Source organism: Atta colombica, unplaced genomic scaffold, assembly GCF_001594045.1.
Source record: "Atta colombica isolate Treedump-2 unplaced genomic scaffold, Acol1.0 scaffold55, whole genome shotgun sequence".
NCBI classification, from domain to species: Eukaryota; Metazoa; Arthropoda; class Insecta; order Hymenoptera; family Formicidae; genus Atta; species Atta colombica.
In genome coordinates, this window is record NW_017259545.1 from 603,248 (window position 1) to 618,341 (window position 15,094).

At 34.8% G+C, this 15,094-nt stretch overlaps 1 protein-coding gene across 12 annotated transcripts in view; it reads right to left on the reverse strand.

The window, feature by feature from the left end:
- LOC108691889 (microtubule-associated protein futsch-like) overlaps positions 1-15,094 on the reverse strand; it is an 85,115-nt gene that overhangs the window by 39,745 nt on the left and 30,276 nt on the right. For 9 of the 12 annotated variants that reach the window (XM_018199834.1, XM_018199826.1, XM_018199830.1 and 6 more), the window contains exons 1-7: positions 14,889-15,025; positions 14,648-14,788; positions 14,428-14,583; positions 14,245-14,343; positions 13,633-13,830; positions 13,357-13,540; positions 11,597-11,701 (exon numbers count right to left, since the gene is read on the reverse strand). In XM_018199834.1, coding sequence (XP_018055323.1) covers positions 11,597-11,701; positions 13,357-13,540; positions 13,633-13,830; positions 14,245-14,343; positions 14,428-14,583; positions 14,648-14,788; positions 14,889-14,945 — 940 coding nt within the window. In that variant the 5' untranslated portion in view covers positions 14,946-15,025. Of the gene's footprint in view, positions 1-3,623; positions 3,758-7,384; positions 7,989-11,596; positions 11,702-13,356; positions 13,541-13,632; positions 13,831-14,244; positions 14,344-14,427; positions 14,584-14,647; positions 14,789-14,888; positions 15,047-15,094 lie in introns of those variants that run through there. The other 3 variants (XM_018199836.1, XM_018199831.1, XM_018199832.1) reach the window with 3 other exon arrangements.

Below are 15,094 nucleotides of genomic sequence, written 5' to 3' on the forward strand. Positions count from 1 at the left end.
AGACGAATAAGATTTTTATATTTTGGAGTATTGTCGAGTTCAAATAAATTGTACGATATGTGAAGATATATTCTCTACGGAAGTATGCGTACAAGTGAGAATGTGAGTTATGTGAGCCTGCAAATAAGGAAGAAACCAATGCCAAATACATTGCAATGAAGCTGAAAAAGCAATATCTGTAGTTTGATGTTTCTGTAGGGGAGCACGTGGCTTGTCTAATGATTTAGAATTTTTGCTAAATAAATCAAAACTGTATACAATTGCCGCTGGAAGGATTTAGTTCTATTAATTCTTGTATGTACGAAACAGAAACATTTACCTAGGCTTAAATATATCAGGCGATTTTAAATTATTTCAATAGTGTTCTTAAGTGTTTTCAAATCGCAGACACCACTCGTTGATCCGAATGGAAAACAGAGCAGTTATTATATTGTGCAGTTATAATGGTTACATTTAGTCTTGCAAAGGATCTGAGTCATTTATAGCATTGCTTCAATCCTATTTATCTTTATCGTATAACAAAAATTATTGCTATGTAAAATATAATCTCCTTCTCAAACAAGATATTGTTACAATTAATGTAGTTACACAAATAAGATATTTGTGTAATTATATTAATTGTAAGTAAAAGTTTGTAATTTATACATTCTGTTTTGAACATCTGATGGTACGAAAAGAAGAATAAGCTATGCGATTTAAATGAATCCTTTAATAACAATGCGACAAAAGCAGAATGAGATTATAGAGAATTTAACTATAAAGAAAAATGGTCTCGTACGTGATGAAATTAATAAATGCAATGATAAATTATAGAAACGATTATTAAGATTAGTAACATTTCATCGATAAAATGAGACTTAAAGTGAATGAATTTTTTCTTTTGTCCACTTAATCCGAATCTAATCAAAATTCAAAATCACTCCTATATTTCAGATATTTCAGATATTTCTTTCAATTTTATATTTATATAAAACAAACATTCATTAATGACGTCTAATAAAGATCAGGCGTCAGCCAATTTTATTCAAAAAACTGGAGAGGAGAAGGTGTGTGGGTGTCGCGTACTAACGACAGGGTGTCACGAAACACGTCATACCTTCTATCAATTGAGGTCACGGTTAGGTACACCTCACACCCAAGAGGCACGCATAAACGAGTTATTCGCGGTAGGATGGAGGTTGGAACGTATATGAACCGTATCACATTTTTCATACGACTGAGACGACTCGCTTTATGAGCGTTATCAGATGTTTCAAGAATGTAGGTCATGATTATCTAATGAACGGTCAGCCTACAAATTCGCCTCCCACAACGTTTTTCGTACCGTTACCATCATAATCACAAATTAACTTCGCGGGATTTAATCTGCATGCAGATTGAGAATGTTGGAAAGAAACTTCACACGTTAATTGTTTGACAACCGCATTTTTTCTTAAGAATTATTCCGAAAAACATTGTATTTTTCTCATCTTCGGTATCTCTCTTGTGAGACTTATTATCTCTTGAAATAGAATCGCCTATGACTAAAGCGAAAAAAATCTTAAAAGGCAATTAATAAACATACACGTACGGCAGAGATTGTTGCAACAGCGTTGCTAGAAATGTATAATAAACAACCATTAATTATTACAATGTCAAGAATATTATACAAGAAATATAATAAACATATTGAAAAATATTACTTAAAATGTTATAAAAATATGTGATACATAATAATAAAAAAGAAATTAGAAGGGGCAACTAATATGATAACCTGGAATATCAATTTCTTGATCAATGGCTTAATTAACATAGTTTTTCAAATTCAAGTGATTTAAATTTCGCTCAGTTCTTTCATTGTTTTTCGGCGGAATGCAACGAATTTGATGTAAATATCTTTGGCACGCCGACGTCCACGTTCTTCGAGGACATTCCTGAGCTACATTTCACAATGATTTCGGCGCAGTTCTAGGAAAATCTAACCCAGTTCAGCCATTACCCCATTCTCTTATGGTTCGCCCATGACGTGACGTCAAGAGCTATCCGCGGAACTTGTGGTGTTGCTCGTTAATATCTAAAATTAATGTAAACATTCGAAACGGACGATGATTGCGCCGCCGCGCCATGCCGTAAGAAATTGTAACGTAGAAGCGCTAATTTTAACAATGTTCAAGGACACGATAGCCAAAGAGCTGTGACGATTCCGCTTCTCTCTTTCTTCTCCATTCTCTCTCTCTCTCTCTCTCTCTCTCTCTCTCTCTCTCTCTCTTTCTATTTCTCCTTTTCTCTCCCTCTCTTTTTCTTGAAAAGCTTCTGCTTTTGACCTATATCTTTCGTTGCAAACTACGCTAGCGAAATGGCAAGCTATACAATCATCACGTCGAATCTCGTTGAGTGCAGTTAAAACGTTGACGTGCGTCATGTACGAGAATAGTACACACTAATCGCAATAACAGAGAGAGAGAGAGAGAGAGAGAGAGAGAGAGAGAGAGAGAGTTTTAACGCGGGAACTAATCAGATCGGAGCGCCACTCATAAAATCATCACCGATGAAAGATTCAACGATGCACGTTCAGGGACGAGGGAAGCCGAGGCGTGCCGGAAAAACCTCCTTCGATCGCGTAACACCGACCTTTTTATTCATGCAGCGTAATCGTGTCGCCGCAAAATCAAGTTGCTTCAATGACACGTGACAAAATATATACATTTCAATGATCAGTTTTGATCGATAAATTCCGCATTCATAACGCAAAGAGACATTTTTCGTAACATCTTCTCCCGTCCGTTGCAATTATTTACCGATTTATCGCTCCCCTTGATCCGCGCATATCACTGATAATGTTTTATAAAAAGTGTACGAACTTTAGAAATCTTGCAAAATAAGTCGCCGTATCAGAATTTATTTTAGACTCGAGAGATTCGACTCGTTCGAGAAACTTTAATTCAATTAATCCTGATTGATTCGGAAGCGAGAGGAGTTTCAATTAATTTCCTTCGCAGCGTTCCTTCCGAAGGAAGGACATGCAAGGAGAAGCGAGAGAAAAATGCGGAAGCGATTCGATCTTAAGTGCGATATCTTTTCATGGAGCTTTGTCGGGATTAACGGAGCATTTATTAACGCCGTGAGGCCATTAACGGGATGATATCTCCTCAATGCTTGTTATCCGTTCACCAGTCCGACCGACCCAGTTCGGTCGGACTCGCCACGAGCAACGGCAATTAACCCTGAAGCTGATACACGACTTTATTGTGGACTGTACATATCTCGGCTGTGTGCGTAGACGCTAAAAATATTCGCCGGAAGAACCGAAAGTCCGTCGATTCGCGAATGCGCTCCTCTTCCGACGGGCAAGTTCCGACTTCCGGCGTCCTTGAACGTCTCTCGAACGCCGTCGTTCGTCGCGCGATATCATCATTCATATCCCTCGGTATCATTGACGGAGGGGAGGACCTCGTCCGCTTCATTGTCGCATTCGCGCACGTAGTAACAGTAGCCGTATCGTAACAGTAGTAGCGTATCATCGGGTCACGTTCCTCGGTCCGCTCTATTAAACGCGACGACGCGGCCGGAATTACGATTCACGGCGTCCGTATTCGGGATCCGGATCTTCCGGCGTCGCAGGAAGACGATCGTGGCGATCGTACCTGATCCCGTTGCGCGATAATGCACACGTCCGCTCTTGCGTTCTCTTTCTCTCTCTTTCTTTTTTTCTTTCTTTCCCGTAACTTTTGTCTTCACGAGCGGACAGATGGACGATACGTTTTCCGCGGATGCAACGCGTGGCACTGAACGCGCGGCGCAAGCCAACGAAACGCGCGCTGCATGCGAATAATGTTTTTATCCGAGTCTCGCGAGTCTGGCGATACCTCGCGATACGAAGTCGAATCTTGGCGCGTTATTCGCTCATTCGTTCCTTCTGTCTGCTCGAAGCAATCGCGCGAATTTTACGCAAATCACGTTGAGATAGTAGCTGGTATCAGAACAGAAGACGGAGGTCTTATCTGCCAATTAACTCGTATTATCCACGCGATAACAAACGGTCACAAACATGAAATCGAATGGAAAATATGGAGATCGTCATTCACATGCGAGCTCTATAAGTCCAAAGAAAAAGATTGTAGATGCAATTTACAAACGACGCAACATTCAACGTCAAGCGTCAAGTGTTAATTAACGCGGCAAATAATAACTCAAGTCGAATAAATAATAAATACTGTTTTTCTTTCACAACCGTAAAATTATTTTACATAACTGCCTCTGTACCTCATACATCGTGCAGAAATACACGGGAATTCGAACAACAGTGGCATTCAGTGCTAAATGCGCGCTGAGAGCGCCCCTCGAAATCAGGGACGATTCTGTAGTTTGCGGTTTGCTCTACAAAATTATGGCAGAGCGCAATCAGTTATATTTGTTCACATTCAAACATGTTAAAAAAAAAAAGAGATAATAAACGACACTCAAAGATATAATAAATTAATAAGTTGAAAAATTATTAGAAAGTTCTCTTCGAAATCTCTGGCATTCGCTCTTCCCTTAATTTCTCTTTTTTATTTTTATCTTTCGGCCTTTCAGCCTTGAAACTTTATCATTCTTTATCTGCATCTCAAAATTAAATTAAATAACGTGACTCTAAGAGAACCTGAATATATAGATCTCTCACTTGCTCTTCTCCACATTTTTAAAAACATTTTCAATTTTTTATTTTATCGGTAATAAATACTCAAATATTATTACAAAAATGTCAGTATTATTTAGAGTTGGATAGTAATTAAAGTTAAAACATTAAAAAAAAGTTAAAAAGTTAATAACTTTTAATTTAATTTAGTTAATTTTAAATGCATTAAATTTTAACTTAAATAAATTACTTTTAAATGTTAACTTTTTAACTTTTTTTTAAATTAAAAAATTTTTTTATCTTTTTTAAATATCGTAGAAAAATAATAAAATATAATAAGATTCGTAATCTGTTCATTGTTTTAAGACCATCTTAAGTAATTTCTTAAGATGCTAATACAGTCCTCTAATTGTTTTTGCGGTTATGCCTTATGCTATAAGCCTTAGTTCGGATCTACATAGGTGTTTTAAACCGTAAATCATAAGAAATTGACCAATTACAGTCAAATATTCTTCTCGCATTCAATTGTAATTGATCAATTTCTTATGACTTAAGATTTATTAAAAAGTGATCATAATGTCACTGATATTGTATCTTCTTTATGTGCTGGCTGTTTTTTTAAAGTTATATAAGTTATATAACTTATATAGTTATATCGTTATATACTTATATCACATATGAATAAAAAATAAAAAATTTAATTTACTTAATAATCTATATTGTAGTTATTTAATGTCATTTTAAGAAAAATTAGGACATTATGATCTAAAAAATCATTTTTTTCAAAATTAACTTTTTTTTAACTTAAGTTAAAGTAAGTATTGACTTAACTTACGTTAAGTTAATTTTTTATTCCTTCAACTTTCAACTTAACTTTATTAATTTTGTAAAGCCATTAACTTTAACTTTATTCAGTTAAAAAAAGACATTAATATTAACCAACCCTGGTTATTATAATATTATTAAAAAAAATGATCTTTTCCGGAGTCGCAAATATTTTTGGATATTTATGATAGAGTATAAAAAGTTTTTTAAAGGGAGAAAGAACATCGTGGATTTCTCTTAAATCGCGACCCGAATCTCGATATGCATACGCATTATGTCCGAGAATGTTCGTCATTCATTCCGCGGACGACGCGGCTCCAATTCCAAACAATGAGCTACAGAGCACGAGCGTTTAGCTTTCATTAACAAACTTGCGAAAACACGGTCGCGTGGCGCGATACGGCGTGGTCTGTTATCTCTTCATAAGCACTGATTATCACGTAATAGTAACACCGGCGTCAGTAAATACACAACGAAGAGTAACATGTGACGGTTGTACATGTAACGTGTTGAACATGTGTCATCCCTCTAGAACAAGAACATTTCGAGATATTCCAGGATGTATCGATGTATTTTAGCACTTTTAATTATCTATCCGATTCATCCTGCATTCTTATGCCATATTGAAATATTTACGTAAATCGTAAACTTTTTTGCTACTTGAATGTATGTTGATCATTATTTGTAAAAATAAATTGTTTATATAAAAATAAAAAGATTTTGTATTTTGTATAATAGATTTTTGGAAACCTCATTATTTCTAATAAAGAGACTTCTACGTAATAAAACTATTTAATGAAAAATAACATTATAAGGAAAATTTCCTTCGAGCTAATAATTTAATGTAGATTTTCAAGATACTTCTTATTGATATGTACACACATACACACACACACACACACACACACACACGCGCGCACACACACAGAGTTAAATATTTAAACCAAATATTTAAAATTATAAATGCGATAAAAAAACTACATCAAAATTTTAAGATGCATCGGAAAATTAGATCAGCTTAATTAGTATCTCAAACCGATGACGTAAAACAACATGGACTTGGCAAGCTAGATAATGTTTAATTGAAAGAATGTGTTATGTCGAATGAACAAAAACTCGTGGGAAGTGAGCATTTAATGTTTATTAATGTTAAGTACGTTACTTAACGTTATGGAAACAGAGTCGCGTGGCGCGATACACGTTATCGTTTTGTAAGCATTGATTATCGGAGAAAACTTAAGCCATCATATTGCGTAAAAAGAATTGTTTACATCACTTTTGCGCATCGCGATTACAATCAATTTGCAATTTACGTGATGACTACATAGCTAACAATAAATTGCTAATTTGGAGCTGCAACTTTATTCGAAACTCCGTAAGAGAGCTTAAAATCTTACTTCAAAATCTGTCGATATAACTATCTACTGTATCCAAGTTCGTTTATACTTTATATAAAATTATATTTGCTAATACATAGCTTTACTTTTACAAACTTTATCTGAAATTAATCAAAGGAAAAAAAGTTAAAAATTTTTCATTTTTTTAAATAGCAAATACATGTAATATTGTAAGAAGATTTCTGGGACGTAATTAGTTCAATTAGTTACAAAAAATTCATAGATTTAGATTGGAAAAATTTATAAAGGATCAGATCACACAAAGCGTAACATATATAATCCTAAGGAAATCCGAATAAATGCCACTTGTTATTCTCGATGTTTTTAAAACCCTTTTAATTTGTTATCAGTAATAAATATCCAAGTATTATTATTACAAGGTTCTACATTACGATCTGTTTAATTTTTTTTATATAAAAATAGCGGCATTTTCTCTTAAGCGATCAAAGAAAGGAAAAATTCGCGTTTGTTTCGCGATTTCCGCTTGCGCGAGCGATCGGAGGATTACGTTCGAATATTGCGAATAGACGGCTGCGGTGTAACGCAACAGATGCACGATATTTACATAATATGTCACTATTCCTGCTGCCACACCCGCACGAACAGCCGCACGTGAATCTCTTTTTCTTCGCTCTTCCCTTAGCCATGTTCGCCGATGCGTTTCTCCTCACTCTGTCTTTCTTTTCCTCTCTTGCAGAATTCGTTTCGACGAATTTCCCTAGCCTGGAGGAAGCGTTCCGTATCCTCTCAAGCGTCGTTAGCCCACTGATGCACTATCGCGACGAACCATTCGATAGACCGTCCGGAACTTCGCATGCAATGCGTGCTGCACTCGATATGCAGGTGGCATAGAAATGAATAGAAATGCAGCGATCCAATATATTTTTAATTTTTCACAACAAGATTTATACCCCGCAAATTATAAGGTGATAACCGGCAACAACATGTCGCATTATCGGTATTTGTCTTTCTTCTTTCATTTTTTTTTTCCAAAAAATCAATCAACAGTTTTCGACTCGCTGTTTCGCTTCTTATCACACGACAGCTGATCGGCCGTATGGCTTATCAGCTCCGTAGGCCATGGCCTCACTTTGAATATCGCGTACTGGCACACGGTCGATGGGACGACCAGCGGCTAAGCATTCACTCGATTAGATCCAATTCGTTTAATTACGTTAAGCACGGGCGCGTTGAATACTTCCTTTATTTTCGCGCGCGTGCTCGCAGCGGTGGCGTCGACGGGGGTCAGGAACAGCGACTGTTCAAGGAAGATTGATACAGGTTCGACCGGCAACTCGCTAGGAACGTGACCTCATTCTGTGAATCACCAATTTTATAATAATAGCTGCCTTTGAGCTTTTCCCGCCACTTTATTTATCGTACCGGAGTAGCCATCGACATCGCGGCGCCTTTCTTTGCCGTTGAGAAGAATCGATGAGAACACGCGAGGGGAACGATTTATTTCACTAGCGATTTATCTGATCAAATCGTAGTGGCGCCAATTAGTAGATAAAGCCAATTTGTAACATATCACGTTGACATTACGTAGGTCAAAGTTTATTGTGCAAATGAAATTTGAAAGCTCTCGCTCAGTGCGAGATAAGACGGGATCGTAATAGAATTATTATTTATTGTCGTTTGGCAGGACGATCCTTTTTCTCTTGCGATACAACCAATTAATCAGTTATACGAATTTAATCGTGATAATCACAAGTAAAGACAATGCAATTAATTCGAGGGCATTTAGTGGGCGAAACAATCCATTTCTTCGAACGAAGAATCGTTTCTTTCGGCAGTTTCCTAAATTCGCCGATATATTATTTTCAGCTGATTACGATCGACCCCGTTCAAAATGCGCTCGATAAACGCGATATTGTTCATGCGATAAATTCAAGCGTGGGCGTCGACGCGTGCGTGAGTGCGTTACAATTCACACGCTTTATTTATTCTCTGTTTCTTCTCTTAATCGACGGCCGCCGCGCGTGTAACGTTATATAAATACGAGATTATTTCAGTCCGGGATCCGTGCGTTTGGCTACACGCCAAGCGGCAGGGGTTGGACTGACTGCACTAATAACGCGGCTGTGATACGCACGGCGGTCGTTGCATAACAGGTAGCTGAAGTGGAGGGCGGTATCGTGTGGTAGGTACAACTACAATGATGGTGACGACGACGACGTCGACGAGGACGACGTCGAAACGCGCCTCGGCTGGTATAACGATCGTGCAACTCGTTATTATGTAAATTACATTAATGGTAACCGCACGCCCTGTTCTTCGTTGCTTTTATAATGTACGTAAAGTCGCATCTCACAATCAGAGAACCAGATCCCCCCTGCAGAGTTAAATTCATGTGCCTCTCTACTTCCGGCCTAATTTACGAGCGATTTGGTGAGTTCACTTTTGACACGTGCAAGTGCGTACTCGCATGGAAAGCTAGAAAAATCCGGCAATAAGTCCGGAGATCTCACTAGATTAAATTCACTAGCATAAATTGAACTTAAATTCATTTCATGTGAACAAAATATGCAAAAACAATAAAAACGTAGTTCGTATTAAATATGATATCCGCATATATAGAAAATTTTCTGACATCTAAAATTCGATTCGATTTAAAAAGATCATGTATTCTAGTTGATTCTGTATAATTTATACACATGTGCATAGAAAAACTTTTTAATTTTGCTAAGAAGCTTTTTTAAACCTTGTATCTCGAAATGTCTGTTGCAAATATTGACATTGCAAAATTCGCATTTTTTATTATTCAGATTTTCTAAGGATATTCTCTATAATTTTTTATGATAGTGAACATTCCGATACTCGTATCGTTTAACTCGCATTCTTTGAGATATTTGTTCCAATAAATAAGAGCAAAAGCAATTCCTACGTTTATTGAAGCAGCGTAACGAAAGAATGCCGTCCATTTATCATACGCGGGATAATGATAACGATCACATTGGTGATCGCATATTGCTTTTTATATAATAGTTATAAGATTGCACCGGGAACGCGACACAATTGAAACCACACGTGCCGAGAGTTTATTATTCCATCGATCGTAAAGTATTCCATGGAAAAATTATGTAAACAATATCAGAACTACATTAGATATTTTGAACATCAGAAATTTAAGATTATTCGCATTTAAACGTTCCCCATTAAGAAAAAGAACTTTAAGAAAATACAATAAAATACAATACTGCATTAGGTATGTTATAAATCCTTAAGGTATTACAGCGATATCGTTATAATCGTCTGAAAATCGCGTATATATCAAGTTTCTCAGATTTTATATTAAAACAATACAATATAATTATGTTTTCAACAACGCTTTTCTCTATAAATATAAAGAATTTTCAATAGTAAAATAGTAAAATGTAATTTTATTAAATGATCTTCTCCTAACATCTATTAAATTAAAAATCATGATGTGTAACTTGATATTTAGAATATAATTCACACAGTGTAATTTCGTATATTATCGGACTGTTACTATTAAAAATAAAAGATTCAGAGGAGAAAAAGAGAGGATGATAGGAAGATGAATGCGAAAATAATAAATGTGTGACAAAAATAGCGGGCGAGGAATAGTTGTGTCTGTGCGTGTCTCTGTACGCAGATCTGATGTATGAAAGTTCGATTAGCTCGAAATGTACTCGTGAAAGAGTGGAACGTGATCCGAGATGCGGATGTACGAACGCTACCGACGAAATAATAACGATGACGACGATGATCGATACTACGATGGTCGTATACCGCTACGTCACGATGCTCTAATCGTCAAAAATAACGAAGCAGCTGCTCCCACATAGAAAACGTTCTACGATCTAATTTCTCAAAAGATCTGATTTCTCAAAAGAATTATGGACTCCGTTTGGAAAATTTATGGAGATTCAGATCAGAAGCGCAATATTTTGCAAACGCGATCTTAAATTAAATAAAAAAAGAGACAATTTCAAGAGAAAAAAGATCTCGCTTGCTCCTTCTCTAATATTTTTTAAAGCTTTTTTTTTAAGATTGTCAAATAAAAATGTAATATTATTATTATCTTAGAAAAATTTAAGAAAAACATTATTTTATCTTTATTATATTAATAAAAATGATTTAAAACTATTACTCCTGCTTATTTAAAGTGGATCATAATTTTTATTTCAATTAATATTTTTTAACAAATACTATTTGAAATACTAATAATAAATAATTAAATATAATTGCAATCAATATATTAATGTAACTTTCATTCTCAATTTTATTGAATTCAATACTTCATATAAAAATAATGATGTAAAAATATATCGATTTTCCCTGTAAAAAAAGAGCTAATTTCTGTTACAATTCCAGATAAAAAACTTATATTTAAGACAAAAATGAATCAATATAAATTCTCTAATAATATAATTCTAATAATATAATATAATAATAATTATAATAATAATAATAATAATAATAATAATAATAATAATAATAATATAATTAATAATAATTCTCTAATAATATTTATTGCAATAAGTACCGATGCATCTTTTTAGATTGAATTGGCGTGTCAAGCATTCTGATCGATATCGGAGAATATTTAGAAAAATTTCTATGCGGGATGTCGCATCGGCAAAAGAACGACAATTAACAATGACACATCTTCTGACGATTACGTTTTTTGCGACAGTGCTAGCGTGTACATATAATGTATTATCTACGTAATATTTTCCGCGGTGACGTTCCGTGTTGGAACGCGTGAAGACAGAGAGAGTGTAACAGAAACAGAGTACAGACAACTTACGGGTATAGGTCATTTGGCCCTGGTAGTAAGAAGGAAGGTACACGTGTTGCGCGTGCGGAGGCTGCCCGTACACATTCATGGCTGCCGTGCCGATTTCATCACCACCTACATACATCGTACACGCCGTCGAGGTAAGGTCATGGTTTCATCAGAACGCTAATTTTGCACCATATACACTGTTTGTTTGTTCTTTTTTCTAAGTTTCGCTCTCTATCACTGGGTTGTTAAAAAAAAAAAAACTAACACCGAAGCTACGCAGGAGTCAATGAGATGACGTGGATTCTGGCTTGTTAAATAAGCAGACAGAGAATCGCTAAGTTACGAACTAACAGAACATCCTTTATTTTTTGTTAGGCACACAAATACGTCATATAATTTCAAGATGGGATGAGGATATTTAAATCCCTACTGTCGAAAATAATTAAATCAACTAAATTTTTAATTTTAAAGAAAGTTTTTACACATGTCTACAAGCTCTGTATCAATATATACATTATTAGATAAATAGACGATCTTTTAATTTAATATATGATTTAATATATGATCTTTAATATATATCAAGTTGATCGTTAAATAGTCAACAATAATTAAATAAAATAAAATAGACAATCCCGAATCCTGTTTTTTTTTTAAAAGACTTGATTTGTATTTTATTCTTAAATATGCCTGATCAGAGTTTTACGATCATTTATTTTTTAGTTTCAATAAAAATATATAATACAACCCAGTGAATATTGGCTAAGTGCATGCTTTTGCAAAATAACATAAACGCAACAATCAAGCAAATGATTCCATTTAACATTTTGATATCCATTTGATAACTTTAATAGATAATTAAGAAACTGAATCTTTGACAGATAGAGCTAATTTTCTCTTCTTGAAATTTGGAATTCTATTTATCTCGACTATCTTATATAGTTTATACCGTTGTGGTCGTGTGGATCGGGGAAAGGATATCAGTTTCTATTGGGTAGCCAACTTCAGTTTCATATGCTAATGGTGTTTTTGTGTCATGCACGCGAACATGCGACTGTTTTGTTCTCAGAACTCTATTGCTAATTCTCATTACTTCTATCTAATCTTCACATTACTTCGAATTGATTGAATATTTATGTATCAAATAGACATGTACTTGTACATGTCTTACACTTTTTTATTTTTCGTAACTCTTTAATATTAAGTTTTCGTAATTCTCTTCCATGCAATGATTCATAAAAATTTTATTCTTGGCGTGCAAATACTGTATCTACCAAAAAGCTTCAGCTTTGTAATTTTAAAACCTATACATCTTATTATTTATCTATGCGATATTTATTGCGATAACGTGCTGCTTGCACAATTATATAGATATATTTAGAAAGATATATAATTTTGCTTAAGAATTAAAAAAGTTTGTTAGATACTGTCGTTTCTATGCGTATTATCAACTTAAGCAAAAGCATTGTTGTGTTATCAATTTTACTTTCTCTCACATGTATCAGCTCTATTATATGTCGATGCTAAAATCCGAATATGCAAGGCAAAATAATTATGCTAAGCAATAAGCTGTCAGAATATGTTTGTAAAATTTATTGCGATATCAGAAACAAGCTATTTTTAAAACAATTGCAACATTATCAATATTTTATGCGTACACGCTTGTTAAATTTTTTATAACAGTTTATTTCGTTCCAATATCGCAAACTTTCATTATTAAATTATGCAGCAAATAGAGATAGTAAGCAGCAAAAAGATATTAGTGATTAAATACGAATACTTACCGCCCTCGTCTTCGCTGTCACTCATAAATGTCTCCTGCATGGATTCGGGTGCCTGAACTCTATATTTCTCTTCAATAGTAACGGTATGAGTTGTTGTGATGATAGTCTCTGTGACAACTTTCAACGTTTCAATGACACTTATATAACCGAGTTTTTGTGCGATATCTAAAGCAGTCTGTCCATTCTGTGAAAAAATAATTTACATCGAATATGATTATATTGTATTCTGATAATTTTCAACGAATTTCAATGTAAAAAACATAAAATAAAACTTACATTGGTTACAGCATTCGGTTTAGCTTTACTCTCCAACAACAAGTTAATAACAAGTGTATGTCCTTGTTGCGCGGCTTGATGAAGAGGAGTATAACCAGCATTGGTACTGCTATCAACAACAGCACCAGATCTTAAGAGAAATCGTACCATAGCTGCCTGACCAAAGTGAGACGCCACGTGCAATGGCGTATACCCAGCCTAGAGAAAATACAAGATATAAGACCTCTTTATGTATTATTGGATGTAATGTCTGTTAAATAATTAGGTTCAATTTTATACAATTTCACGAATTATTTTACTATTTAATCCAATAAGTCTTATTTATAACGATATGCTTTAAGACCAATAGCAGTCACGCTACTACACAGTGTTATGGAGATAGGTGTTATTTCGAAGTTATCAATGGACAATATAGAGCAATGAACAATCACTTGTGAAGATTACGTCATCTACGATAATTTAATTATGCATAAAATGCTAACATACTGTAACTAAAAACACAATCGTAGTCACGTTGATATTATCATGATCAGGATGAATTCTTATTTTTGATTATGTGTTATTTTGACAAGTTTACGTGTATAATACAAGAAAGCTTATTAATTATGTTACCTTAGTTTTAGCGTCAATCTGAGCACCATTCTTAACAAGAATGGATGCGACGTTCACTTTATCTTCTTGTGCGCATAAATGTAGAGGCGTAAGGCCATTCTGTAAAGTGTAAAAATAAATATAACGTAAGATTTTATAAATAAAAGTTAATTGAAAATTACATCGTGTTCCTTTTTTATCTACCTTCGCTTTGTGATTTGTGTCTGCTTTATGCTCGATAAGAAGGGTTGACATATCAGTATGGCCTTCTTGTGCGCTCAAATGTAACGGCGTAAAACCCGCTTTTGACTCTGCATTAGCTTTCGCTCCGTATTCCAGCAAAGTAGTCGCAATATCCATCTATTGAAAGCAAAAGTAATTTTATTTGCTATCATTCTTAATTATTACCGTTGTGTGATCGTACCTGATTTTTGCGTGCAGCGATATGCAATGGTGTATGGCCATTCTTAGCCATGGCATGTGGTGAAGCTCCTTTATCGAGTAAAAGTAAAGCTACGTTTTGATGATCGTAATGAGAGGCTACATGAAGAGGCGTTACTCCGTTCTGCACAGACCGACATATAAAATAATGTGGCATAATGCGTGCAAGTTAACTTTTTTACAATTAATTTGATCTTTAAATGCTAAATTTAAAAAGTGCTTACCTTTCCTTGAGCGTCAACAGGCGCATTCTTTTGCAGTAACAATCGAGCTACGTTCATATTGCCGTACTTGGCCGCTAAATGCAAGGGAGTAAATCCTTTCTTGGTCGTTGCGGTAAGCGAGGCGTTATTTTCTAATAAAACGGATGCAACCTGTGTGATCATAGAAACACGTTATAAAAGAAATCTATCTCTTGTTATGTTATATA